Genomic DNA, 26,245 nt, shown 5'->3' with positions numbered 1-26,245 from the left:
GGTTTCACCAGAAGCGGCTTAGTCATGCTGGTCACATGACCCGGAAGCTGTATGGCGGCTCCCTCGGCCAATAATGCGAGATGAGCGCCACAACCCCAGAGTCGGCCACGACTGGACCTAATGGTCAGGGGTCCTTTTACCTTTACCTAACCAGCCCATCTGATTGGATTGCTGCAGCCACTCTGCCTAGTTCCCAACAAATATAATAAAACATCAAAGACTGAAAACGTCCCTATACATTATCCTGCTGGTCCTAGTACTGTCCAGCTCTGGGTGCTGGAACCAGTAACGCCAAGATCCCCACACTCTCAACCTGTCCCAGGTTGTCAGAGGCATTTTCCTGCATTGCAGTTGGTTGGGCCAGATGACTCTCAGGGTCCCTTCCATCTCTACAATTCTTCGATTCTCTCAGCTACCTTAATTTGAATATTGCTGTTCTCATCCCCCTAAATAGTACTGATTTTCTGTATTCCAGATATCAGAAGTCCTAGTACATCTGAGGAAATGAAAGAAATGGCAAGAAAATAAGGTACGACTAGGAGCAACTCCATATGAGAGAGAGGTTTCGCAGGGACAGCGGAGGGAGAAATAATAACATTGTGAGCTGGTATAAAGTTCTCTGTAGCTGCAGAAAAGAGCACATAACACATCAACAGTTTGTTCTGTGTTTATGATATTGACCAGATTTAACATAATCTGAAGCCCAAAATGTAGATTCTTTAAGAGGAGAGCTCCTTCTGTCAGCGGATTATAACAGATTGCTAATTATCTGTATTTAACACATGAATGCCAGCAATTACTACTTCCTCGTCCTGGAGGATGTGAGGTTGCCAGCAAGCTATGCAATGAGGCAACGATGATTGGTACAAACAATAGCGAATACCTATAATCATTATTTAATGGCCATGGATGGAAGGCAAATTATGAAAGGGGTCTCCTGTTTTACCAACAGAGGAAGAGAAGTGATGCACAGGGTAGGAATGTTCATCCTATTTCAGGGTTTGTCCATTTCCCCCCTCATCAAGGATGTGCTGCGGTTCTCTAGAGATTAGCAGATCAAGTTGCCTTATATCCTGTGGGATAGCTCAGACAGCAGAGCATGAGACTCTGCATCTCAGGGTCCTGGGTTCAAGCCCCACCTTGGGCAAAAAGATTCCTGCATTGCAGGGGGGTGGACTAAATGACCCGCACAGTCCCTTACAATTCTATATTATCAGATCACTGATCCACCAAGGCCCTGTGTTGCTGCACTGACTTTTAATAGTCCTCCAAGGAATGGGGGGACGGCCGGCGATTCTTTCCTAGCCCTATACAACAAAGGCTACAAAACAGAAGAGAATAATAAAAAATCACAAGAGCATTCACTTTAGTTTCCGTGCATGTCCCTTCATAGTCAATACTGGCTTCCCCTTCTCACAGGTTTATATATTTCACCTGGGAAAACAGCTTTAAAAAATAGTGAAGAATGAAGAAACAATATGGATAAGATCAACAGGAAATATTTGGAATATAGAACTCCTCTTGCGGGGGGGGGGCAATTATTGAATGTGTTAATTTGAATGGAAGTCAAAAACTCTGTAGCTGTCAATAAGGGATTAAGATCAGGACTGAATGTAATTGGATTAATTACCGTAAGACTCGGAAGCAGGATGAAATAAAATCATCTCACCTTGAAATCTAGCACGCAGGAAGTCATACAAAGTGTATAATTGGCTATATAATTGATATATATTTGAATTTGAATTGTAATTTGACACTGGTAAAATGTGGTTTATATTGGATTTTAATAATAAATATTTATAAAATAAACAAATAAATACAGTCATACCTCAAGGTTAAAGTTGCTTCAGGTTGAGCGTTTCCGGGTTGCGCTCTGCGGCGACCCGGAAGTAACGGAACGCATTACTTCCGGGTTTCGCCACTCGCGCTAACGCTCAAAATGATGTCACACGCATGCACAGAAGTGGTGAATTGCGACCCGCACACACATGGGTTGCATTCGCTTCAGGATGCAAACGGGGCTCCGGAACGGATCCTGTTCGCATCCAGAGGTACCACTGTAATAGTGAACTACTGCTATGGAAAGAAGAGATGGAAAGTTCCTGCTATTTCCCCCTCTCTCTTCCATAGCAACTTGGGTGAGAACAAGAGGAAGGACTCCACTTGTCCCACCTGCCCTTACAGCCTTGACTGGGCTGGCCCTACTATTAGGCAGAGTGCAGTGACTGATGTGCTTGGTGGGGGAACTGGGTAACAAGAATAGCTCCAACCACTGCCCCCAAGCACCTTGAACTTGCAAGCCCTGTGCCCCCTAAACTAGGCTGCTGGCCTCAAGTGTTGATCTCAGTGCTGAAGTTAAGATTCAACGGCTGGTTGGGTTGCAATCTGTATGTGGACCAGGAAGGGGCTCCTTCTTATTCTTTGCATCTTGGGTGGCAACTCTCCAAATTCTGAAGAGTTATAACCATGTTTCCTGAGCTTCTGAGCTGTAGGGAAGTTGTAGGAAAACAGAAGACCTGCTTGCATTTGCAAGAGAGAATGCCACTTGTCGCTCAACGAGACTTTTATTTCTACAGATGCAAAAAGAATTGCATTTAATCATATAAAATCCGAACAGTACAAAAGGAATATTTTAAAATCAGCATATGAATAATAATATAAAAGTTGATCCTAACATTGATGCTGGTGTTTTGCTTTAGATTATTACAGACGTAAGAATTAACATGCTGGACCAGGCCAAGGTCTACATAGCCAAATGGACTGTTCCCACTGGGACTGTCAACAACCCAGGGGAAAAATGGAGCTCTCCTCCCCTCTTTCTGGCCACTGTTGCCAAGAAGAGAATAGGATGGGTAGCTCAATCAGTTAGAGTGTGGTGCTGATAACTCCAAGGTCGCATGTTTGATCCCCGTATGGGACAGTTGCACATTCCTGCATTGTAGGGGGTTGGACTGAATGATCCTTAGGATCCCTTCCATCTCTACAATTTTATGGTTCTATGTATTCAGAGACAGGTGGGAGGGTGAGGCTAAACAGCAAGTGCTATCTTGTGGAGGAATACCACAAAATTCTCCTTGGACATTGTTGAGGATTGCAGATTGAAGGCAAATAACACAATGCAGGCATGTGGGAGGCAAAAAGAAGAAGTCATCTCTTCTGTGCTGGATGGCTGGAGTGAGCAAGCATCAAGGAAGAGGATGAAGAACAGAGACCGAGGCTCAGGCAAGGGGCAGGCAGGCAGTATTGCATTTAGACCGCAGAGCCAAATGGATTCTAAATTCATAAATCTGTGCTTCGACAGCTATCATGATTAGTGTTACATGTGAAAGCCACTCCCGACATAAGGGGGGGTTGCGGGCTCACGCCCCCATCTACATCCTCGCAGGGCTGGCTGCAGCCCCGCAGGACTAGGGGATTCCCAGGCTATTAGTATTCATTATTCATTGCACCAGCCAAATGAAAGAGCTCCCTAGCAGAACTCATGTCAAGAATGTGACCACAGATTGTGTTCTTCCTCTGAAATGAATGGAGCAGTCTGCAGAGGTGAGAAATCTGTGTTTATCTCCATGCAGCTGACCACACAGGCACTGCAGTCTTAATCAGACATGCATTCCAAAGCAGCCAGTAGGGTTTACTTGCAAATAAATGTTTGCAGGGTTGCAGCCTCAGCGGGGTAGAAAGAGCGTGTTGATTGTACTTGCATTTGTCAAGTTAAAGGGAGTACTAACGGAGCCTCTGTAGTACTTAGAATTTGTCTGGGAGTGAAATTGTAAATCCAGCCTTAAATTTAAAGTAACAGAATAACTGATTAAGATAGCATCACAAAAGTAGGGGGAGAGTTTCTCTTGCCATGGCTTGAAAAAGAAACCCTACCAATATCCAAATGTTGATCAGGTACGTCAAACATGGTCAGGACTAACGATGCATTTCATGTCAACACACTCACGCACTTGCATCTGCCATATTTGGCTTCATTTGTAAATTAGTTTCCCTTAGAATCATTATCAGACAACTTTCATGATCAGTGTTGATGCCTTTCAACAAGTAGTCGGTACATCCAGGTAGACAATTGCACAGAGGAGGTCGGAAATTTCTGTCTGGGTAGAAAAAGAACAGAAGCCATTTTCATTCTTCCTCCAAATGGGAAACCGATTTTAAGAACTTCCAATACCTATAAGCAGAGCTATTAAAAATGCCAGGTTGCCACACAGGTACAACAGCAGCAGTATCACTTCAGTTTTCACCTAGAAAGGAAACAAAATTAAAACAATGAAAATTCTGCTTAACAGTTATGCGTTTTTGAATTTTATTTCCGCAGTTTGTACGCAGCTTAATCACAATCTCTATGTGATATACAGTTTGAGATCTTCCATGAGAAAGATCTGTTCACTATACAGTGGTACCTCAGGTTAAGAACTTAATTCGTTCTGGAGGTCTGTTCTTAAGCTGAAACTGTTCTTAACCTGAAGCACCACTTTAGCTAATGGGGCCTCTCACTGCTGCTGCACCGCTGCTGCGCGATTTCTGTTCTCATCCTGAAGCAAAGTTCTTAACCCGAGGTACTATATCTGGGTTAGCGGAGTCTGTAACCTGAAGCGTCTGTAACCTGAAGTGTCTGTAACCTGAAGCGTCTGTAACCCGAGGTACCACTGTATTCCTTTTGAACGGCTCATCGATGTTCATAAAAAAGAGAGAAGACCTAATAACTGTGGCCTGGCAAATTTGTCAACACCATCTGGCTGCTTTTCCCCCTTCCTGAAGCAACTTAGCTTTTTTAGGCTTCCTCCAGACTTTTTTTGGGGGGGGGGTATTATTCTGCAAAATGCCATTGATGCAATAATACTGCATTAGTGGTGGGTTTATATTGGACTGTCCACATGCCATTCCACATTATTAGTTTTTCTGTGATGCTGCCCCAATGTTGTTGGATTCTTGCTGTCTGGAAGGGCACTCCTGTGCTATAGCGCAACAAAAAGCAGGCCAAATAAATAAATAAATACCAGAATATTTGTGATTGCAAGCTTTCAACAGGAAGTTACAGGATGCACACCGATGGGAAACAAAGTAGTATAACTGCCTCCAAACTTTTGCAGGTGCACATATAAGCACTCCAATACTCTCATGAGCACAAATCATAATGCATGCATAACAAAAATACAGTGGTACCTCAGGTTACATATGCTTCAGGTTACATACGCTTCAGGTTACAGACTCCGCTAACCCAGAAATAGTGCTTCAGGTTAAGAACTTTGCTTCAGGATGAGAACAGAAATCGTGCTCCGGCGGCGCGGTGGAGGGAGAAAGCCCCATTAGCTAAAGTGGTGCTTCAGGTTAAGAACAGTTTCAGGTTACGAACCTACCTCCGGAACGAATTAAGTACTTAACCCGAGGTACACTGTAATGCCTGAAGGGTTCCTTAAAGGGGGTGGAGGACCAGGACGCCATACATATAGTTAGCTAGCAACATTTTCGATATTGTTTGGTTTTCCCAATAACCTTCCGGTTTAGCAGAAATCTAACAAAACAAAACACTGATAATGACTGCAAGAACAAAAAGATTACCTTGGTGTTTGAATCTTCATACATTTCTGCAAAACACAAAGCAAAACAAAAAACAGGAATGTTATTAATTCCTACTTGCGTGCTTTGTTAAGGAAAGCTTTTTATACATAGATCCGAATCAAGCTTTACCTTTCTTTTTCAGCCACAGAGTTACATCCATCAGGATAGCAGCTAAGAATTCCCAGGCCACGAAGCCTCCCATTGTTTTAACCATCCATTGGCTAGGAGAGCTGCTGAGCATTCGCAGTCCCAGAAATATGGCGGCAACTAAAGAAGGAAGAGGCGAGGCATTAGATGACTGACCTTTCTGTGATCCAGTGCTTCCAAATGGAAACTTAACGCCACAAACAGGTTGCTATCCTCTCACGAAAGAGTCAATAGCAACAAGGTTGGGTCGTTTTTAACATCAAATTTTCCTTGCAAAGATAAAATCTGAATCAAATGAGGTGGGGGGGATTTAGGGGCGGCATATTGGCATCCATGACATTGTGTGAACATTGTTGCATGAATGAGGAACACTGATACCACAGCATCTGATACCTACAAACGCATGTGGAAAAATAGCCTGTTGGAGACACACTGGCTGGTTATTTTTAATAAAAAAAAACTAGGTGTAATATTCAATACATTTAGTCCCCCAGCTACAGGGGGCAAATGGTACAGGAGAAGTTTTATCACCACCCCTACCGGGTTCATAAAGTGTCCCTGAAATCCTACCTCCTTGAATTTTTATATTTTGGGTCGTGTTCAGCTAACACCTTGCGCACTTGGAATGACTTCCGCTTGCACAATGGGAATGTTTCCACCTCTCTCTGTGCATACCCTGCACCCTCCCCAAATCTGCTCGGGGTGTGTGTGTGAGAAAACTCCAGAACAAAATTAGGAGGCCCATTCTACAGGAAAGGCCACAAGCTTTGTACAAGCAAAAGGTCTTCTACACAGGCAAAGACTGAGTTGAATACTGCCCTATAAACATACATTGGGGTTTTTTTACCACTTAAAACTGTCAGGCCTTTCCATAGTCCAAAGATTACTCCCCGGTCTACAGAATTTCCAGGGCTCCCAGAAAATAAGAAGTAAAAATACAGTTATACCATTATCTCTGTAATATGGGTATACAGTATGTCCTGTCTGACTTCGGCAAACGTTAACCTGGAGCCCTTGCAACAGAAATGGCCCACTTGTACTTAGGTTTCTCTGGACAATGCAAAGCTAGAAACTTTCTTGTTCAAAACAAAAACAGAGATTCCCTGCAGCATGATTTTGAACAGGAGCTACTAAGTCATGTCGAGTTTTGCTTATGTATATTACCTGCTATTGTGTTCCAGGTATCTACCTATTGCTGGAGTTTCTCAGTATGTGTCCTTAGGACCAGGATCACATTCCACTGCAGCTGCTGACCTAATTTTACTGAGGTGGGTGGCATCTCATTCTGTGCCGCATCACCTTAGCCTTGCGCCTTTCTAGACTGCCTTCTGCAGTGGGAATGGAGCACCCTACTTGTAAGTTACAACAGAAGCACCCATCCACTTACCTGCCAAAACTTTGATGACTAATGCGTTTAGCATGTGAAACCAATTAAAAATAAACCTCCTGTTGGTGCAATGCAAAACACTGTTAGATATCTTTGCTCTCCCAAGGAGTAAACATCAGCTGGTTACATCATGCCTACTCTGTCCATTGCATTCTCCTCATGTCGGAGCAGACTTTGAGAGGGCAGTAAGGTTCAGTTCCACTAAATAGGAGGTGGAGAACTCATCTAGCACACCTATGGCTGCCACTGGGGGAAATGGAGCACAGCCATGCTGCTGTTAGCCTATTGAAACATGTTCAGAGGGCATGTGCCACTGACTACAAATTGGTGGGGTGCAACAGCAGCGAATGCTGGTGCCTTCAAGTTCTGCTTGAGGACTTCCTATAAAGTATCTGGCTGGTCTCTGCATGAAACACAATGATGAATGAGATAGCTCTTTCTTCTGCTCTAGCAGGTCTCTTTTTATGCACACCAGTGTATTCAATTCACATTCCAGATTTGTTTTCTGTAAGTCCTAAAGGCACTGCACCAGAGCAAAGCATTATCTTTCCCAAATGCAATAGGGGCTGGTTGGTTGGTTGGTTTTTACCATGAGCCAGAAAACAACAAGGCACTGGATGTCATCAACAACAGCGGGCCTCGCTAACAGGCTTGAGTTACTCAGCAGTGATTCTGACAATACTGTCAGAGGGGGGCAGAATTAAAGCCACTTACAGTACATCTCACAGGGAGAGCATAAGGGAGAGAGCATGCAAGACACCTACTAGTCCCTCTTCCCCAACATACATATGCATAGACACAAAGAGCTCTCACACGGCTGGAGAACCTGTGGCCCTGTAGACATGGTTGGACACCCAACTGCCATCATCCCTAACCACCGGCCATGCTGACTGGGGCTGATGGCAATGGGAGCCCAAGAACTTCTGAAGGGTTAAACAGATTCCCCAACTCAGATTCACCTTCCACATTGGACGTCAAAAAGGTCTTGCAAGCTGGCCACACTCCATGCCCTGTGCCAGGAATTCCATTGCTACTCCTGGCACACTGCACAGTGGGCAAAATACAGAGCTATGGAATCAGGATCTCATTGTTATCTAGTTCTAGAAGTGCCAAGGCCTTGCCTTCAGCCCCATTAGCTTTGCCTAATCCCAGATATGGTTGTGAACTGGTTTTGGTTGTAATAAACAACAAGATGAAAGGGGAAAAAAATTATTAAAAGATGATCCAAAAAGAACTCCCTTAAGAGAATCAAGTCTTTTTGTCTTAAGACAGTCTTTAAAAGAATATTTCCCCCCCAAAAAATTATAAAAAATAATTCCAGTAGCACCTTAAAGACCAACTAAGTATAAGCTTTCTAGGTATGAGCTTTCGTGTGTATACACACTTCTTCAAATACTCTGAAGTGGAGGTTGCTACAACCTTATAACTGTTGAGGACTGTTAATGATGGCAGTTGGTTCCACAGGGAAGGGCAAGGGATTTTTGAAGGGATAGGTGACCAAAATTAGCTTTAGCGTGTATAATAGGACATGAATCCAATATCTCTATTCAGACCAGGTCTCTCCATAGTTTTTAGTTTGGTAATGAGTTGTAACTCAGCAACTTCTCTTTCAAGTGTATTTCTAAAATTCTTTTGCAATAAGACAACTACTTTAAGATCTTGGGAAATGGAAGTGTTCTCCTATTGGTTTCTCTGTTTTATAATTTCTGATGTCAGATTTATGTCCATTTATCCTTTGGCGTAAGGATTGTCCTGTTTGTCCAATATAGAGAGCTGAAGGGCACTGTTGGCATTTGATGGTTTTGGTTGCTCAGTGGCTATGCAGGTAGCCCACAAAACAGGTGCCAGAACACCCCTAAAAGGTGCCAGAACTCCGTTCCAGTGAGCTCTGATTGAAAAAAATATCTGACTGAGAAATAAATGGCTAAAAATAACACTTGTCTGTATTTACAATTTTGCTCAGCACAATTAAAAATCAAGAAAACCCTATAATTTCAGTACTTCTGAAATGATAATGGGAAAGGGTAGCTTCTGTGAACCTCCCTGAGATCTTACGATGAATATATTTTTATTCTGCCACAGGCAGTTCTGAAGTAGCTAGCATCCAGCTGTCACTGTGCTGAGTTACTGATGACCAAGACATTGTGGTATTGCAGCTCAGAGCCAAAGCGGCTTTTTGAGGAAGGCTGTTCTGCCCATTTAGCGTATAATGCTTCTGCAATTCAAGGAAGTATTTACCGTATTTTTTGCTCTCTAAGACTCACTTTTTCCCTCCTAAAAAGTAAGGGGGAATGTTTGTGCGTCTTATGGAGCGAATGCAGGCTACGCAGCTATCCCAGAAGCCAGAAGAGCAAGAGGGATTGCTGCTTTCACTGTGCAGCAATCCCTCTTGCTGTTCTGGCTTCTGAGATTCAGAATTTTTTTTCTTCTTGTTTTCCTCCTCCAAAAACTAGGTGCGTCTTGTGGTCTGGTGCATCTTATAGAGCGAAAAATACGGTATTTATTTTTTACCTCATTAATTACATTTGATGTACTGACCGGTTATCTTGAAGAGATGGTCGGAAGAAAGCTATGGCTGGTTGAATCAAAGAGAGAATCATGACAATGCAGCCAATAACAGCATGAGCTCCTGCACTCTGTCAGAGAGAAAAGGGTATGAGTCCTATTTACGCTTTGCAAAAGCCACCTCTTCTTTAGAAAAGGCTGCATCTTAATTCTTCCTGTAGGAAGTCCTTGTTCGCATTCAATGTCCTTGCAAAGGGACCGTGGGGCAGCAAAGAACATTGTATAACGAAAAAGGAAGCTGCCACCCATAGGTAGAAGTGGTCAGTCGGCTATTTCTCTGTACAGTCACTCAGGAAGGTTTGACATCTCTTAACATGCCACCATTTCCGGGGCATTTTTAGATGACATTTCCTTCAAAAAAAACAACAACCACTATTACTTAAAATTTAAACTGCAATCACAAAACACACAATTACGATTAAGACCCAATGAACAGTTCAGAAGCATGCTTGCTTATGAGTAAATATGCAGAGGATTGTGCTGAATCCAACACTTTCTGCACCCTCAAGATACCATGTGGGTCCCTGCTGCTAACTCAGACGTGTCTTACAGTATATGTGTGTTGCACGTCTTGTTGGCTTTGGCTATAGGCTGCTGGCAATCTGCTTTGGAAAGGGGTAGCAAATTGGACCCTGCTCTATCATCAGCCTCCTTCATCACCCTTCATCAAAGTAAGTTGTTCAGCAGGGATCTAGGCGCTGTAGAAATCAAGGAAACTTACTTCACTCCACCCATTTGCTGCCACAAAGCTTAATATGAAAGCGATTGCCGTTGCCACGACAGTTAGCAACATCATCAAAAAGTGGATCTGAAAGGGGGGAAAATTAGATTGCAAATCAGCGAAAAGTGAAGGATTAACTGGTCTATTGCCATTATATAGAATAGATATGTATAAAGCCATTTTTATTTTTTATTTTTAACCCTCATTCCCCCTCACAGAACAGCAGTTCTCAAAGTGGTACCCAGGATTCCTTGGAAGAAGCCGTGACAGTTGAAAGTTGAATGTTACTGCCTTAAATATATAGTACAGATGGGGAAAGTCTCTCAGTGGCCTTGGTTCCTTCTTTAAAATAGCCAATTCACTTTCACCATCTACAGGCAGAACAGGGTAAGACTCAAAAGTCTGAGGGCTTCTAGAAATCTGGGGAAGGATGGATCTTCCCGTTAGGGAAAATTGCAGCAATAATGATGAGTGCTTTGCCAAAGATACTACTTCTATTTTGGAAATAACAATATATCCTTCAAAAAATGGCAAAAAGATATTTCAAAATTTATCTAGAATGGGAAAAGACCAAGGATAAAACATAGGATACTAACAGACTTAAGAGATAGAGGAGGCTTTTCTCTCCCAGATTTGAAATTGTATTTTGAAGCAGCTTGTCTTGTATGGATAAGGGATTGGATAAAATTGGAAAAAGAAGAAGAGTTAGAAGTTAGAACTAGAAGGACACGACACTAGATTTGGTTGGCACTCATATTTATGGTATGGGAAAGGCAAAATACATAAAGGCTTTTCAAACCATATAATAAGAAAGTCATTAATAAGAGTGTGGGGAAAATATAAAGATCTGTTAGAGTGGAAAACACCATGGTGACTGTCACCCACTGAAGCATTTTCACTTAAGTCGACCAAAAAAGTAAGCTGGTTGACATATAGAGAGTTGTTAACAAAAGAAGGTAAACTGAAACTAAAAGAGTATGATGAGCTGAAAGACTATTTACAAAGTTGGTTACACCATAGGCAATTAAATGAAATTTTTAAGGAAGACAATAAAAAGGGGTTTAGTTATACAATCTCCAGATTTCAAGAAGAAATAGTGGAAGAGAATGTTAAATTGTTTAAAAAAGCATATAGTATTTTATTAGAGTGGAAAACCAAAGATGAAGACGTTAAATCAGTTATGATTAAATGGGTTCAGGATGTGGGACACAACATCCAATTTGAAAGTTGGGGAAAATTATGGAAAGTTGATATAAAATTCACAGATTGCATACTATTAAGAGAATTACATAAAATGATGTATAGATGGTATATCACACCAGTGAAAATGGCAAAGATATTTAGGAAAGAAAATAACAGATGTTGGAGATGTAAGGAAAAGGAAGGAACATTTTATGTGGTGGGAATGCAAATGCATTAAAAAATATTGGGAAATGATATACAATGAATTGAAAAAAATGTTTAAAATGAATTTTGTCAAACACCCTGAAGCCTTTTTGTTAGGTATCTCAAATCAAGAGCTACCAAAAGAAAAATGGACATTATGTATGCTACAACAGCGGCAAAAATCTTGATTGCACAATATTGGAAGACGGAAGAAATACTATCAAAGGAAGAATGGCAAGAAAAGCTGGTGAACTATGCAGAATTGGCTAAGCTAACAGACAAACTATGAGAGAAGGACAAAAAGGACTTCAAAAGAGTCTGGGAACCATTTACAGTTTATTTGCAGAAACAACAGAATGGACTGGATTCACTGGCAGGATTTGAATAAACTTTCACAACTTCATTTGAGTAACAGATATTTTAGAGAAATGATAAGGGATTTTATTTTTGTGTAGGAAAAGCAGGATACGATAAATAAAACTAAATTACTCAGCAGAGGGGGAGTTGAGGGAAGTCCAGAGGAGGGGAGGGAGAATAATTGTAAATAACATGATGAATGAGATTTGTATCATTAATTGTTATAAAATTCAATAAATTAAAAAAAATCTGAGGGTTTATCCACACCTCCATTTGCTTTGCCTCTTTTCTCTGGAGAAACAGTAACTTTAGCGCAGAATCAGAACAAATGGCGGTGGTTGGATTGTGGTTACTGCTGCTGCTGCATTGAACTCAGAAAAAAAAACCTGAAGATGTGCACACACTTCTATTACGATCTGTGCAATCCCAAAGCTTGAATGCGATTTCGCCAGCTGAAACTACTCTAGTCCCCTGTTTGTAGGGGCCAACCTAACAGTCCTCTCTACCCAACCACAGATCTATTAATGTGCGTACCTGAAACCAAATATCTTTACCCAAGAGAGGTTTCTTGATGGATTTCTTCAAGTACCTGGCAAATATCATTCCCACACTGCCTGTGGTCATCCAAGCGATCAACATGAGGGCTCCTTAGAACAGAAGCAAAGAAAACACATGGAGACAAAGAAAAACCAAATTATCAGTGGCCTGAGAAGGAGCAGCTCCATGGAACTTCAATGGAAAGTTGCTCCCCGCCCGAAAATTACAAGGTTTTCATTAAGTGTTCAAGAGTGTGTGTGTGGGGAGTTTTCCCTCCTCTGTCCCAATCTCCTATCCTTTTGTGTTCTATCTTTTAGATTTTAAGCATGAAGGCAGGGGCCATCTTGTTTCGTGATTGTTGTGAGTCACTCTGAGAGCTCTTTTCCATTGAAGAGGAGTTGCAAGTACCTCAGATAAATAAGTGTACAGTGTGTTGTGTCTCACAAACACATTGGTATGCCCATCATTCTTCTACGCCAAAGGAACACAAGAAAAATAGAACGTATATTTACTAATAAAAATAAATATATGTTTGGCAAAACTCTAGGAGCTATTCTGGAAGATGTACCATTTCTCTAGTAAACTGACATGTTCTTTATTTTGTTTTTACAGGCGATGTAGGGTACTGCACCACTCATGTTTATAAGGTAAAGCAGCTCTCAAATTACTCAGCAAGCAGCTCGATCCTTAGTAGGAAATGGAAAGAAGAAGGCGTCCCAGCTAAAGAAGATTGGCAAGTTAAATTAATGGAATATGCTGAAATGGCAAGACTGACATTGAAATTAAGAGGAAGAGACGACAACGAGTTTAAAGAAGACTGGAAGGACTTTGTTGCATATATACAGAAGCAATGTACACAGGTTAATACATTAGCAGGATTCTAGAAATATTTGTAAGGAAATATGAATGGACAATAAGTAATTTTAATGATTTTTAAAAATTAAAATGGACATGCAGGATGATGATAAATTGGGTCCTCCCTTAAAGAGGGCACGTGTTGCGGTGAGACCTGGCAACCAAACCCTGTGTTGTGGGTGGGTTTAATTGAATAGCCACAACACCCAATTGGTAGGTCCCTAGATGCTGGGTTTAATCAGGCCAATGGGACGCAAGCTAAACGGATCAAGGGACCTATATATACCCATGCACGTGACTCAGAGCTTCCTCTTTTGGCGCGTGCATTCGGAACACCCACCCACCTCTCCCTATTTTGGGGGCTTTGCGCTTGACCTTGCTATGCCGTTGTGTGTCGTCTGTCATTGGGGCAGGGCAGGAATTTTCCCCACTTGGCTGATTGGCTGTTGCCATTTCAGTTTCGCCTGCCGCGCAGCAAATCGTCACAACTCGTAAGGTTGCAGATAGGCTCTGGTTCAGGTGATAGGGATGGGAGAACGCTCTCAACATCCGTATGTGAAGGGTATTCCATTAATGGAATCCAGGGACTCAGTGGTTTAGTCAAGCCCTGAGAGGGGGTTGTGCCCGTGCCTGAGTCCAGAGGGACTTTTGGGTGGCAGAGTTAGCCCGATCCCAGCTTTCCGCTCATCCGGGTGTTCACCCTTGGCTGACCTATGCTGGAACCCTGGGTCAGCGCTACCTGCATGGCAGGGAGCTAGTCGAACCAGAGCCTATGCAACCATTCACTTTCTGTAATCAATAAAGTTGTGGCCAAAAACCAAAAGCAAAATTTGAGTCATGTGTGAATTTACTTAGGCGGGAGGTTTCTGGGTCTGAACACGCAATGGGTGGCGCTGTGGGTTAAACCACAGAGCCTAGGACTTGCTGACCAGAAGGTCAGCGGTTTGAATCCCCACGACAGGGTGAGCTCCCATTGCTCGGTCCCTGCTCCTGCCAACCTAGCAGTTCGAAAGCACGTCAAAGTGCAAGTAGATAAATAGGTACTGCTCCGGTGGGAAGGTAAACGGCGTTTCCGTGCGCTGCTCTGGTTCACCAGAAGCGGCTTAGTCATGTTAGCCACATGACCCGGAAGCTGTACGCCGGTTCCCTTGGCCAGTAAAGCGAGATGAGTGCCGCAGCCCCAGAGTCAGTCACGACTGGACCTAATGGTCAGGGTTCCCTTTACCTTTATCAGAACTTGAGAGGAGGGACAAACAAAGACACAAGGCAATTAATCCATCCCCGCTAAACTAGGCTCACTTAAACATGTACAGAATCTATCCACAAGACCAAGACCCACCAGGAGCATCTCTCACAGGAGGTACTGCAAGAGGTGGAATGGAAAGAAGAGACTTTGGGACTCCACTCTCAAAACAGTTACTTACCATGAGCTTTGATGATCAAGGGTCTAGAACTGGTGCCACCTACTGCTGCAAAGCTTGAAATGTTCACCTTCTGATCAGTAATGAAGGGTGTCCTGGGATGCTTCCGTATCATCCCTCCAAGTGTTTTTGTTTTTTTAAAAAAGAAGAAGAACTAGTTATCACAGGGCCTCTTGCTATAAAATGAATTCCTGCTTGAACAAAGCTATCGACAGTATTTAAAAATCAACAGGTCTCAAGTATGCAAGAAGGTTCTGTACAGGCAACGTTAAGGAAGATGACTGGGTCTTCCAAACTTAACACAGTAACATAGTAAGGTAGATAATACTGATAATGCAAAACAAGAATAAAATCTTCAGGAGAGGAACCACATAAGGGGAACCTCAGCCCCAGGCTACAGGTGCTAATATTTGCTTCACTAAGCTATGACGCAGGTGGCGCTGTGGGTTAAAGCCTCAGCGCCTAGGACTTGCCGATCGAAAGGTCGGCGGTTCGAATCCCTGCGGCGGGGTGCGCTCCCGCTGCTCGGTCCCAGCGCCTGCCAACCTAGCAGTTCGAAAGCACCTCCGGGTGCAAGTAGATAAATAGGGACCGCTTACCAGCGGGAAGGTAAACGGCGTTTCCGTGTGCGGCTCTGGCTCGCCAGAGCAGCGATGTCACGCTGGCCACGTGATCCGGAAGTGTCTCCGGACAGCGCTGGCCCCTGGCCTCTTAAGTGAGATGGGCGCACAACCCCAGAGTCTGTCAAGACTGGCCCGTACGGGCAGGGGTACCTTTACCTTTTTAAGCTATGGACTATTTCCAAAAAATATCCCAAGTTACATTTAGGGCAAGTGTGGAGTATGGTTCTGGCACCACCACACTCTCTGACGTTTCCATTTCCACAACTCAAACTGTTTATACTTTTCAGAGCTGGTAAACTCTGGGTAGCCTAGAAATTTTGGTCTAAGCATGATCAGCTTTGTAAGAGAAGCACTGTGCACAAACTACGTAGGTACTGACTTGTATGTTAACCAAAACTGTGTTTAAATCTTCAGTTATGAGAAGGCAAGGTTATTTATGACTCGGAACGAATCATAAATTGTTCTTGTTTTTAAGCTAGACTTTGTGCTTTTAAAACCCCGACTTTGCTTGCATCTGATGAACCCGACCATCTCCTTAACCAGGGGCGGCCCTTCAATGAGGCAAGGTGAAGCCATCTGCTTCGGGTGGCAGATCTGTGCCCTCCCTGACCGTGGCACCACTGCCAGCTCCACCATAGTGCTGCTGCCCCCTCACCTGCTGCAGCCGAGTTGCCGACGCTGTGTCAGGGTGCCGTTGCAGTGGTGGAGTTGGCGATGGAAGCACACATGTGACAGCAGGGGCCGGGCAGGAGCTGGGATCAGCAACAGGGCATTGCTGGGGCGTTTTGCCTTCAGCGGCAAAATGGCTCAGGCCAGCCCTGTCCTTAACAAGGCAGTGGTAGTTCAGTTTCAAGCCTAGGACCCTCGTACCTACGGGACCACCTCTCCCGGTATGCCCCACGGAGGACCTTAAGGTCCATAAATAGCAACACCCTAGAGGTCCCAGGCCCTAAGGAAATTAGATTAGCCTCAACCAGAGCCAGGGCCTTCTCAACACTGGCTCCGGCCTGGTTGAACGCTCTGTCTCATGAGACCAGGACCCTGCAGGATCTGATTTCTTTCCGCAGGGCCTGTAAGACAGAGTTGTTCTGCCTGGCCTTTATATATATATATATATATGCAGGTTTTGGTGTCCTCGGGTGTCTTCCCGTGTAAAAGTTGGGGTGTCTAGGCGACGTTTCGACGAGGTCTCACTCGTCATCTTCAGGCTGGTGCTTTCGGCTTCTTGTTACTGGAACAGAGCAGGATCTCAGTGTTTGAGTTCCTATAAATACTGTTGAGGGGGTGTGGTGTATAGCCTCCAATGTTCTGGGCTATACACCACACCCCCTCAACAGTATTTATAGGAACTCAAACACTGAGATCCTGCTCTGTTCCAGTAACAAGAAGCCGAAAGCACCAGCCTGAAGATGACGAGTGAGACCTCGTCGAAACGTCGCCTAGACACCCCAACTTTTACACGGGAAGACACCCGAGGACACCAAAACCTGCATATATATATATATATATATATATATATATATGTATGTGTGATGGGACGATGAGCTGCTTGTGCGTAAAATGCAAGTCCCTCAGAGTTTGATCAGGTTTTCAAACCTCTGCCTGTGACGGAGCCCCTCCAGCATGGCTGCGTCAATCACTAGTAGAATCCGAAAGTGGCTGCTTTCGGAATCTTTTCCAACATAAAAGCTCTTTAACGGAAACACGTCGTCTGGCCTCTCGGCGTGACAGTTTCCGGCGAGGTGTGGGTGTCCCTATAGGAGGTCCTGAGACCTCCCCACTGTTTTCGCTGGAAGTGTCTCTGAGCCATCCCTCCGACTCACTTTCCCTTGGAGTTCTTGCTCGCCCTCTACTGGTTCCCTCTTCCGCTGCTACTCCTCTCTCAACCTCAGTGAGCCTTTGCGCCCCCGGCGCTTTAGATGGCAGTTCCCTGACATCCACCTCCCCTCCAGGGCCCCCTTCACCCCCTCCCGTCTCCTCCCCTACTGGCGGTGAGGAGGTAAAACCCCTGAAAGAACCTCCCTCATCTTCCGACGTCGCGAACACTTCCCTCCACTTGTTGCTGTTCCTACTCTCTCGGTAATCTTCGTCATCGGAGTCCACTCCCTCTTCCAACTCCGACTCCGCGAACCCTTCCATTTCCTCTTCCTCATCGGTGGTGCCGAAATACTCCCTCCTAAACCTTGCTATCGGCTGAGGTTTCCTCGGGAACCTTTGGTGGAACGTTTCTGTTAAAACCTCGTCATTGACTTCCTCTGCACTTACCCAGGTGTTTTCTGACTCCGGTTCCCCTTCCCACGCCACCAAATACTCCACCTGATTTCCCTTCCACCTGGAATCGAGGATTTCCGCTACATGGTTGCGGCGTTCCCTCTCTTCCAAGGCTGGTCCCCTGACGTACTCCCCTTCACGTCCCCCCCTGTATGGTGACAGTAACGACCTGTGGAACACTGGGTGCAATTTCATGTGGTTGGGTAATCGGAGTTTGAAAGCTACCGGGTTGACCTGCTGAATGACCTCAAAGGGTCCCAATCTTCTGGGCCTCAATTTCTTACAACCCCCTTTGAACGGCAACCCTTGGGTTGACAACCACACTTGATCCCCCACCCTTATGGTTTCACCTTCCCTTCTGTTCTTGTCTGCCTGCTTCTTATATTGTGCCTTAGCCCTTTCTAAGTTGAGCTGGAGCTGATGATGGATCGCTTCCATCTCTTCTACAAAATGTTCAGCCGCTGGGACGCTCCATCTCTCCCCTCCTTCCCCTGGAAATGCCCTGGGGTGACACCCGTAATTAGCCAAAAAGGGACTCATCCCTGTGGACACATTCTCCGCATTATTGTAGGCAAATTCTGCCAACGCCAACTTTTCGACCCAATCGTTCTCTCTGTCATTGACATAACACCTCAGATATTGTTGAAGAATGCCATTTGCTCTTTCCGCCTGCCCGTTGGTTTCAGGGTGCCGGGCAGTTGAAAAATTGACTTCCACGTGCAGCAAGCTCATGAGCTTCCTCCAGAACCTGGAAGTAAATTGTTTGCCGCGATCTGAGATCACCCTCAAGGGAGCCCCGTGCAACCTAAAGATGTGTTCTACAAACAACTTCGCTGTTTCTTCCGCTGTGACTGCATGTGAGCATGCTACAAAGTGGCACATCTTAGTTAACAGGTCTACTACTACCATGATGGCTGTTTTCCCCTTGGACTTTGGCAGATCCGTCATAAAATCTATTGATATCGCTTCCCAAGGCCGTTCTGGTGTGGGTAATGGTTCTAATAACCCTGCCGGCGCCCTTCTTTCCCCTTTGGCTCGCTGACATTGGTCACACCCTCTTACATACTCCCTTACATCTTCCCTCACCTTAGGCCACCAAAATTCCCTGGTAACCAACCACATGGTCTTGTGTTGTCCAAAATGTCCCGCCGTGGGGCTATCATGCAACTGCTTGAGTACTCTCCCCCTCAATTCACCTTCGGGTATATACAGTGCCCCTTTGTAATACAATGCCCCATTTCTTTCCTCAAAACCTCCGGGACTCTCGCCCTCCCCCCTGAGACCTCTGAGCTTATCCTGGGCATATTCATCATTTTCCGTTTCCTCTACCAGTTCTCGTTGCCCCACCAGCGCCGCCCCACACACCCAGCGGTCCTCAGGGATGACATGTCTCTCTTCGATCACCCCCTCCCCTTCCCAATACTCTGGTTTGCGTGAGAGCGCGTCCGCCCTGACGTTTTCTGGGCCTGGCACATAACAAATTTCAAAGTTGAATTTGGAGAATTCCTGTGCCCATCTCACTTGTCGTTGGTTGAGCACTCGAGCTGTTCTCCAATACTCTAAATTCTTGTGGTCGGTGCACACTTGCCCCTTGTGTTGTGCCCCAATTAATAAATGTCTCCACCTCCGGAATGCTTCGTGAATGGCAAGTAGTTCCCTGTCATACACCGTGTAATTCCTCTCGGATTTATTCAGCTTCCGCGAGAAGAAGGCACACGGTCTCCACTCCGACGCACTCCTCCCCGGTTGAAGAAGGACCGCCCCTACCGCCCGGTCGGATGCATCGGTTTCCACTCTCATGGGTTTTCGTAAATCCACATGCAGAAGTTGTTCTTCCGAGGCGAAAGCCCTTTTCAGTTCTTCAAAGGCTCGATCCGCCTCTACCGTCCAAACAAATTTCTTCTTGCTGCTGAGGCAGTCGGTGATGGGCGCCGTCAAGTGGGCAAAGTTCTTGATGAACTTCCGATAAAAGTTCCCAAACCCCAAGAATCTTTGCACGTCCTTCTTGGTCCTCGGTGTCTTCCATTCCAGTACCGCTTGGACCTTGCCTGGATCCATGGCCAATCCCTTGTCTGACAAGCGGTACCCCAGGAATTCCACCTCCTTGGTATGAAACTGGCACTTCTCCAGTTTCACCCACAGCTGGTTGGCTTGCAGCCTGCCCAACACTTCTCGAACGTCCCTCACATGCTGTTCCTCATCTTCCGAATACACCAACACGTCGTCTAAAAAGGCCACACAATTCTTGTAGAGCAAAGGTCCCAGAACGTGGTTTATAAAAGCTTGAAAACACGCGGAGCCCCCTTGTAGACCGAAGGGCATAACGAGGTATTCAAAGGCTCCCAAAGGGGTAAACATGGTGGTCTTCCATTCATCTCCCTTCCTTATGCGTATCAGATTGTACGCCCCCCGCAGGTCCAGCTTTGTAAAAATCTTTCCCTTCCTTACTCTGGTCAAAATGTCATCAATTCGGGGCATAGGGAAAGCCAGGGGCTCCGACACTGCATTGAGGGCCCTAAAGTCACACACCAGTCTCGGTTTGTCTGTGTTCTTTTTGTCCACAAAAAACACTGGGCTGCCCCCCACCGCTCGGGACTCTCTGATGAAACCTCGCTTCAGGTTTTTGTCAATGAACTCCCTCAGCTCCTGCATCTCCCTGTCTGACATGGCGTACAGCTTGCCTACTGGGAGTTGGGCCCCAGGGAGTAGGTTGATTTGACAGTCAAAGGGTCTATGCGGTGGCAGTTTGTCTGCTTCCCTTTCGCTGAATACGTTGCTCAGATCTGCGTATTGCGGGGGCACCTTCCCTTTGTCCATTACTTCCATCCCGGCTAGGGTGACTCTGTCTCCTCCCGAAACCTTCCCCTCCTTGCAGTGTTCTAGGCAATGCGCTGACCCAAAGGAGACCACCCTCTGATGCCAGCCCACTAGCGGATCGTGTAGCGCCAGCCAGCTCATCCCCAAAATGATGGGCGCTCCTCCCAGGATGGCCACATTAAACGCTATCTGTTCGGTGTGCCTTGCCACCCTCATTATCATCGGGACAGTCTGTTGGCTAACTTCTCCCCCCAACAGCTCTCTGCCGTCAATCGTAGTCACCTGCAAGGGGTTACTTAAAGGGATGGTCTGTATCTGATGCTCAGCTGCAAACTCCTTACTCATGAAATTACAGGAGCTGCCTGAATCCAAAAGCGCCTTGATCTTTAGTGGGTGTCCGTTTGGCAGTTCTAGTAACACCTCTATCACTAAAGCGGGTCTGGGAGGTTCCGGCGTGGGCACTTTCACTGCTCTTTGGCCTGGCTGCTGTGCCCCGACGGTGGCAGCCAGGCGTTGGCTTTTACTTGCTCCTTGCCTTCCTCTTCCTTTCCCCCAACAGCTCCTGCCATCCCTTGCCATTCCTTTCTTTGTGGGCAGACTCTGGCAAAGTGCCCTGGCTGTTGGCAGAGATAACATCTCTTGGCGCTCTTTCCCTCCTTCTTCCGCCCTTCACTGGGATTTGAAACTGCGCGCGCCCGCGCTGTTCCAACTTCCATCGGCTCTGCCGGCGGGAAAGGTGGCTCTGGAATGTCTGGAATGCGGAACTCCCTCCAACGGTCTCCTTTCCCTTCCCGCTTTTCCAAAGCCCTCGCCTCCTGGGGCGCTCCTATGGACAGCGCAGATTTGGTTAACTGATCCATAGACTCCGCCCTGGGCCCCCGGGAAAGCTCATCTTTGACGGTTGAAGAAAGCCCCTCTTCGAAAAGCATTTGGATGGGCTCCGCCGATAGGTCCCACCCCAATTTATGAATCAGCATAGTAAATTCAGTCCAGTACTCACGGACAGATCTGCTTCCTTGCTGGCAAGCCATTAACTGCCTTCGCACCACCCCCTGCTCAATATCGCTGGAAAACATCAGGTCCATGGCACGAAAAAACTTCCTCGTGTCCTTTAGGATCTCATTATTCGCTGCCATCAGGGGTCTAACCCAATCTTTCGCCCCGGATTCGAGATGGCCAATCACAAAAGCCACTCGCGATTCCTCGTCGGGGAAGTCATCAAACTGCAAGTTTAGAGCGTATTGCATCTCTGTTCTAAAGGCATGATAGTTCCTGGGATCCCCCCCGAATTTCTGCACCAATCCTGGTACCTTTCTGGCGAGCGGGGTGGTTTTCTCCTTTCCCTTTTCTGCATCCTGAGCCCTCCTCTCCTCAAGCCTCGCCGTTTGCAGCGCCAACTGGATCTCCAACGCCCTGTACCTTTCTTCCAGGCTTGGACCCCCTCCAGCTGCTCCTGCTCCTCCGGTTCCGGCTGGGTTGCTCATGATGCTTCTCCCTGCACAAGCTGGCTTTCGGTGACTTTCGGATTGCTGTGATGGGACGATGAGCTGCTTGTGCGTAAAATGCAAGTCCCTCAGAGTTTGATCAGGTTTTCAAACCTCTGCCTGTGACGGAGCCCCTCCAGCATGGCTGCGTCAATCACTAGTAGAATCCGAAAGTGGCTGCTTTCGGAATCTTTTCCAACATAAAAGCTCTTTAACGGAAACACGTCGTCTGGCCTCTCGGCGTGACAGTTTCCGGCGAGGTGTGGGTGTCCCTATAGGAGGTCCTGAGACCTCCCCACTGTTTTCGCTGGAAGTGTCTCTGAGCCATCCCTCCGACTCACTTTCCCTTGGAGTTCTTGCTCGCCCTCTACTGGTTCCCTCTTCCGCTGCTACTCCTCTCTCAACCTCAGTGAGCCTTTGCGCCCCCGGCGCTTTAGATGGCAGTTCCCTGACAGTATGTATTAGTTTTCTAATCATACAATTATTATCCAAATCTTAACAAATTTTAACAAATTACTCTTTTTGGACTTCCTTCAGTTTCTCTGGTAATCATCCGTAATTACTCTTTAATACGCATTCCTTTGATTGCATTGCCATTTGTCTTTTCTATTTCTTTTGACAATACCTCTTAAACTTTTACAGTGCTTCTTGAAACCCCACTAGCGTTGTTTGCACATCACATACATTTTTCAGATAATCTACAAATTTTCCCCAATCTTCAATGAACTTTTGGTTTTGAACATATCTTATTTTCCCAGTCAATTTATCCAGTTCTGCATAGTCCGTTAATTTCATTCTCCATTCTTGAATCGTCGGTATTTCCTCGTTTCCATTTCTGGGCCAGTGTTCTGCCTGGCCTTTGGCTTGGAGTGAATTTGATTCCCTCCCCCTCTTTCTTTTTTCCTATCTCCTCCTGTGATGAGGCTGCATTTTAATGTTTTTAATGTTGTATTTTAATCTTGTTTTAGAGTTGTATTCATTCAACTCGTTTTTATTATTGGTTGTTAGCCGCCCTGAGCCCGGCCTTGGCTGGGGAGAGCGAGGTATAAATAAAATTTATTATTATTATTATTAAGCCTTACTTCAGATTACCATTCACATATGGTTTTGCATCCTATCCTCAAGTCAACAGTCCATGGCCACTGAGCATGCTTACCCTAGCAGGTTGTTTACAGAGGAATCCCCACCCCCTTGGGCTTTTTTCTAAAAGTTTTCTGTTCTTCCACAAAACTTAGTATTCCACCCAAGCTTGCTGGTAAGTCCTGTTTCCTTCTTCTTCTTTGCATAGGTAGGTTTTTTTTGGAGGGGTGGTATATGAGCAACAACACTCACAGTCTGAGGATTAGGCAACAATCTAAGATCTCTTTGCATCTTATAACATGTTTTGGTTGAATACCATTAGCATTCTAAGTATCTGCAGATGATATTGGAGCGATAAAAGCCTTCCAGCTATTATAAATAAAGGCATTTGCTACAATTAGGCTCTTTAAGCCTTGAGCTCCAGAATTCTGTTGCTCTTGTAAACACTGTCCCCATTTCCAGTTTCTATGTGGAACTCACCATCAGCGTGCGATGGCCCAAAAGCCAGAAATACGTAATACAAACTGTCAGTGCTTCTTGGCTGGGTTGATATGGGGTTTCTCGAGATGAAAGAACACCTGATAATTCCCTCGCTGAAGGATGTCGTCAGAACGTCCACGTTACCCTAAACACACACACACACAGAGCAAAGTTATCTGTCACAGTCATTTTGACCATTATACATAAACTTATAGAACTAGACACAGTAGTAATGAATAAATTCATAATCAAGTAAAATAATGTGATGCTGTTATAATATCTCTGCCTTTTCACCTAATTGTGGAGATACAATCCACAATTTTGTGTATCTGCCTTCTTCCTATAATAAAGAGCTAAAGGGGGATGAGTTTATACAAATCCTGAAGATTCATCATTATTGCACCTCAACCCCCTGAAAAGAAAACCTATATTCTTTCCCATTCTTTGAAAAACCCACCACTACAACTCAGGAAGAAAAGGCACTATTCCCTTGTGCTATTCCAGTTTGACTAGTTTGACTAGCATTTCCAGCATCAGCCAAAAGGATCGAACTTTGGGTGTTTCCGGCATAGGCTTCAAGCTTACTGACTTCCCTGAAAGGGATGATCGTCATCCAATCTTTGCCCTATTAAGCAGAGATCAAATCATTTCTGCCAATGGGCCTTTAGATGTTGTCTGACTGCAAATCCCACTGCCTGTGGCCAGTGTTCGCGGTCTGGCATTATGATGAATTTGTATTGTTTATTGTCTGTGGATATATATTTTTTATGTACACCACATAGAAATATGAATTAAGTAAGTGGTGTAGAAATGCCTTAAATAAATAAGGATGACTTTTAAAATTATCCATGGCGGTTGGGGCTGAGGAGAGGTGTCATCCAATAAGAAATCATGGGGCACAGGTTTCCCACACTCCTGATAGTTCCACACATCATACTTTAAAAAAACAACGGAGGTAGCAGAAGACATTTCCAGTACCAGAGGCCTTGGGCTGGGACGACTACGTCCAGTTGTGAAGGCGTGTTGAACCTCTATGCGATCTGTTCCATTCTTACCACAGATATAAACATCATCATCTCCCTGGGAAAAGATACACAACAGTCTCCTGTTATTCAGAATGAGTGCACGCTATATTTGTTTATTCTAATGTTACTAGCCTACGGGAAATCTGCCAGTTTAGCTAAGGGTACCTTATGTCCAGGTGTACCTGGTTTGAGTATGGGATGCATATTGCAGAAGAAAAGAAGAAGCTTTGATGACAATGAATGGAGGTGGGGAAAGGGAAGGCAGGTATGTGGTCTGATACCCTGGAAAGCTACTGCCATTCAGCGTACAGAAAACTAAGCAAGATGGACCAATGGTATGATGGTATTTGGCATCTTACTATGTTCCTACATTCATGCTTGCTCTGGTGTCCATAAATGCTCTATGCTTTCATAACCAAAGGGACTGCTTGTTAAGTTGGTGGTGAACATATCAGACGACGCAGTGATTCTTCAAACAGCTCTTGTTTATTCACAGGCCAGAACAGAACTGAACTGAAGGGTTCAGCCAGCCTGCTTATATAGAGCTCCACTGCAACGCAACTGTCTGTAACTATCCAATCACTGAACGTCACTTTCAATCCCTTATTTGCATATGTGAACCTGAGTGAAAATATCTACAGTGTCCCCCTGCTGGCCCAGGGTGAGAACTTCAGTACATAACACTGATGACTTTCATATGACGTAATACAAATAGTTTTTCTTACTTGTTTTTTTTTTAAGGGTTGCTTAATGTTTAGTTTTTTTAAAAAAAAAAGCGCTTTCAATTTTTGCAAGAACTAAAATCTTGCAGATTTGTATGCAGAATCAATGCACTATGAACACCTGTGAAATTCTATTGAAGACGACACAATTTTAACTTGTGCCTCTCTTATTACCTTTAGCTCAACAGTACCTTTGTCATGTTTGCTGCACCTAGGGCTACATTTAAAAAATAATAATTGTGACATGGCTGCAAGCTCTGTACATTAAAGTAATATAGTTAGACCTTAAGCATCTTTTTTAAAAAAATTAAAAATCATTCAGTATCTCACCATTATCGTGTCATCAGAAAAGGCAATGGCTACATATCCGTCTGAAAGTCCACTCATTTCGAATTGGAAAGCATTGCTCCCTAATGCCGCAGATGACATGAAGTAACAGTTTGGGTTGCTTGGGCTGCAGCCTGCAGGGTTACTGAAACAAAACTTGTATTTGCCACACCCTTCCTCTGTGGAGATCTGCAAGGAAGAGTAGATCCCATCAACCATCAGCAATAAACATGGCTGTTAGTTATATCCCAAAAATATTAATTCCACCTCTAAGATAAGACTATGTTCACCTGTTTAAAAGTACATGATAAATAAATGGAATCCTGTTTGCATGTCTGTTCAGGGGTTCACAGTGGCGTAGCGTGGGGGGTGCAGGGGGGGCCGGCCGCACCGGGCGCAACATCTGGGGGTTAGGGTTAGGGGGCACATATCCACGGGTTAGGGGGCGCAAATTACTTTCCTTGCCCCGGGTGCTGAC

The 26,245-nt window shown here is 44.9% G+C and overlaps 1 protein-coding gene and 1 long non-coding RNA gene across 4 annotated transcripts in view; one reads left to right on the top strand and one right to left on the bottom strand.

The window, feature by feature from the left end:
* Positions 1-3,462: 3,462 nt before the first annotated feature.
* The window catches only part of LOC309372437 (putative ferric-chelate reductase 1), a 36,773-nt gene continuing 13,990 nt past the window's right edge, over positions 3,463-26,245 (bottom strand). Inside the window, exons 7-17 of one of the 3 annotated variants that reach the window (XM_081916052.1) lie at positions 25,771-25,956; positions 24,672-24,773; positions 23,694-23,838; positions 14,942-15,055; positions 12,660-12,772; positions 10,383-10,469; positions 9,635-9,732; positions 7,097-7,155; positions 5,692-5,829; positions 5,563-5,588; positions 3,463-4,244 (exon numbers count right to left, since the gene is read on the bottom strand). In XM_081916052.1, coding sequence (XP_081772178.1) covers positions 4,155-4,244; positions 5,563-5,588; positions 5,692-5,829; positions 7,097-7,155; positions 9,635-9,732; positions 10,383-10,469; positions 12,660-12,772; positions 14,942-15,055; positions 23,694-23,838; positions 24,672-24,773; positions 25,771-25,956 — 1,158 coding nt within the window. In that variant the 3' untranslated portion in view covers positions 3,463-4,154. Of the gene's footprint in view, positions 4,245-5,562; positions 5,589-5,691; positions 5,830-7,096; positions 7,156-8,407; positions 9,346-9,607; positions 9,733-10,382; positions 10,470-12,659; positions 12,773-14,941; positions 15,056-23,693; positions 23,839-24,671; positions 24,774-25,770; positions 25,957-26,245 lie in introns of those variants that run through there. The other 2 variants (XR_014169497.1, XM_081916053.1) reach the window with 2 other exon arrangements.
* On the top strand, positions 7,139-8,295 carry LOC309372483. Its single transcript, XR_014169528.1, has 2 exons — positions 7,139-7,665; positions 7,707-8,295. It is a non-coding gene; the product is annotated as an uncharacterized lncRNA (long non-coding RNA).

The sequence above is a fragment of the Podarcis melisellensis genome (assembly GCF_964234715.1).
Source record: "Podarcis melisellensis genome assembly, chromosome: 6".
NCBI classification, from domain to species: Eukaryota; Metazoa; Chordata; class Lepidosauria; order Squamata; family Lacertidae; genus Podarcis; species Podarcis melisellensis.
This window is presented reverse-complemented; position numbering and strand designations above follow the sequence as displayed.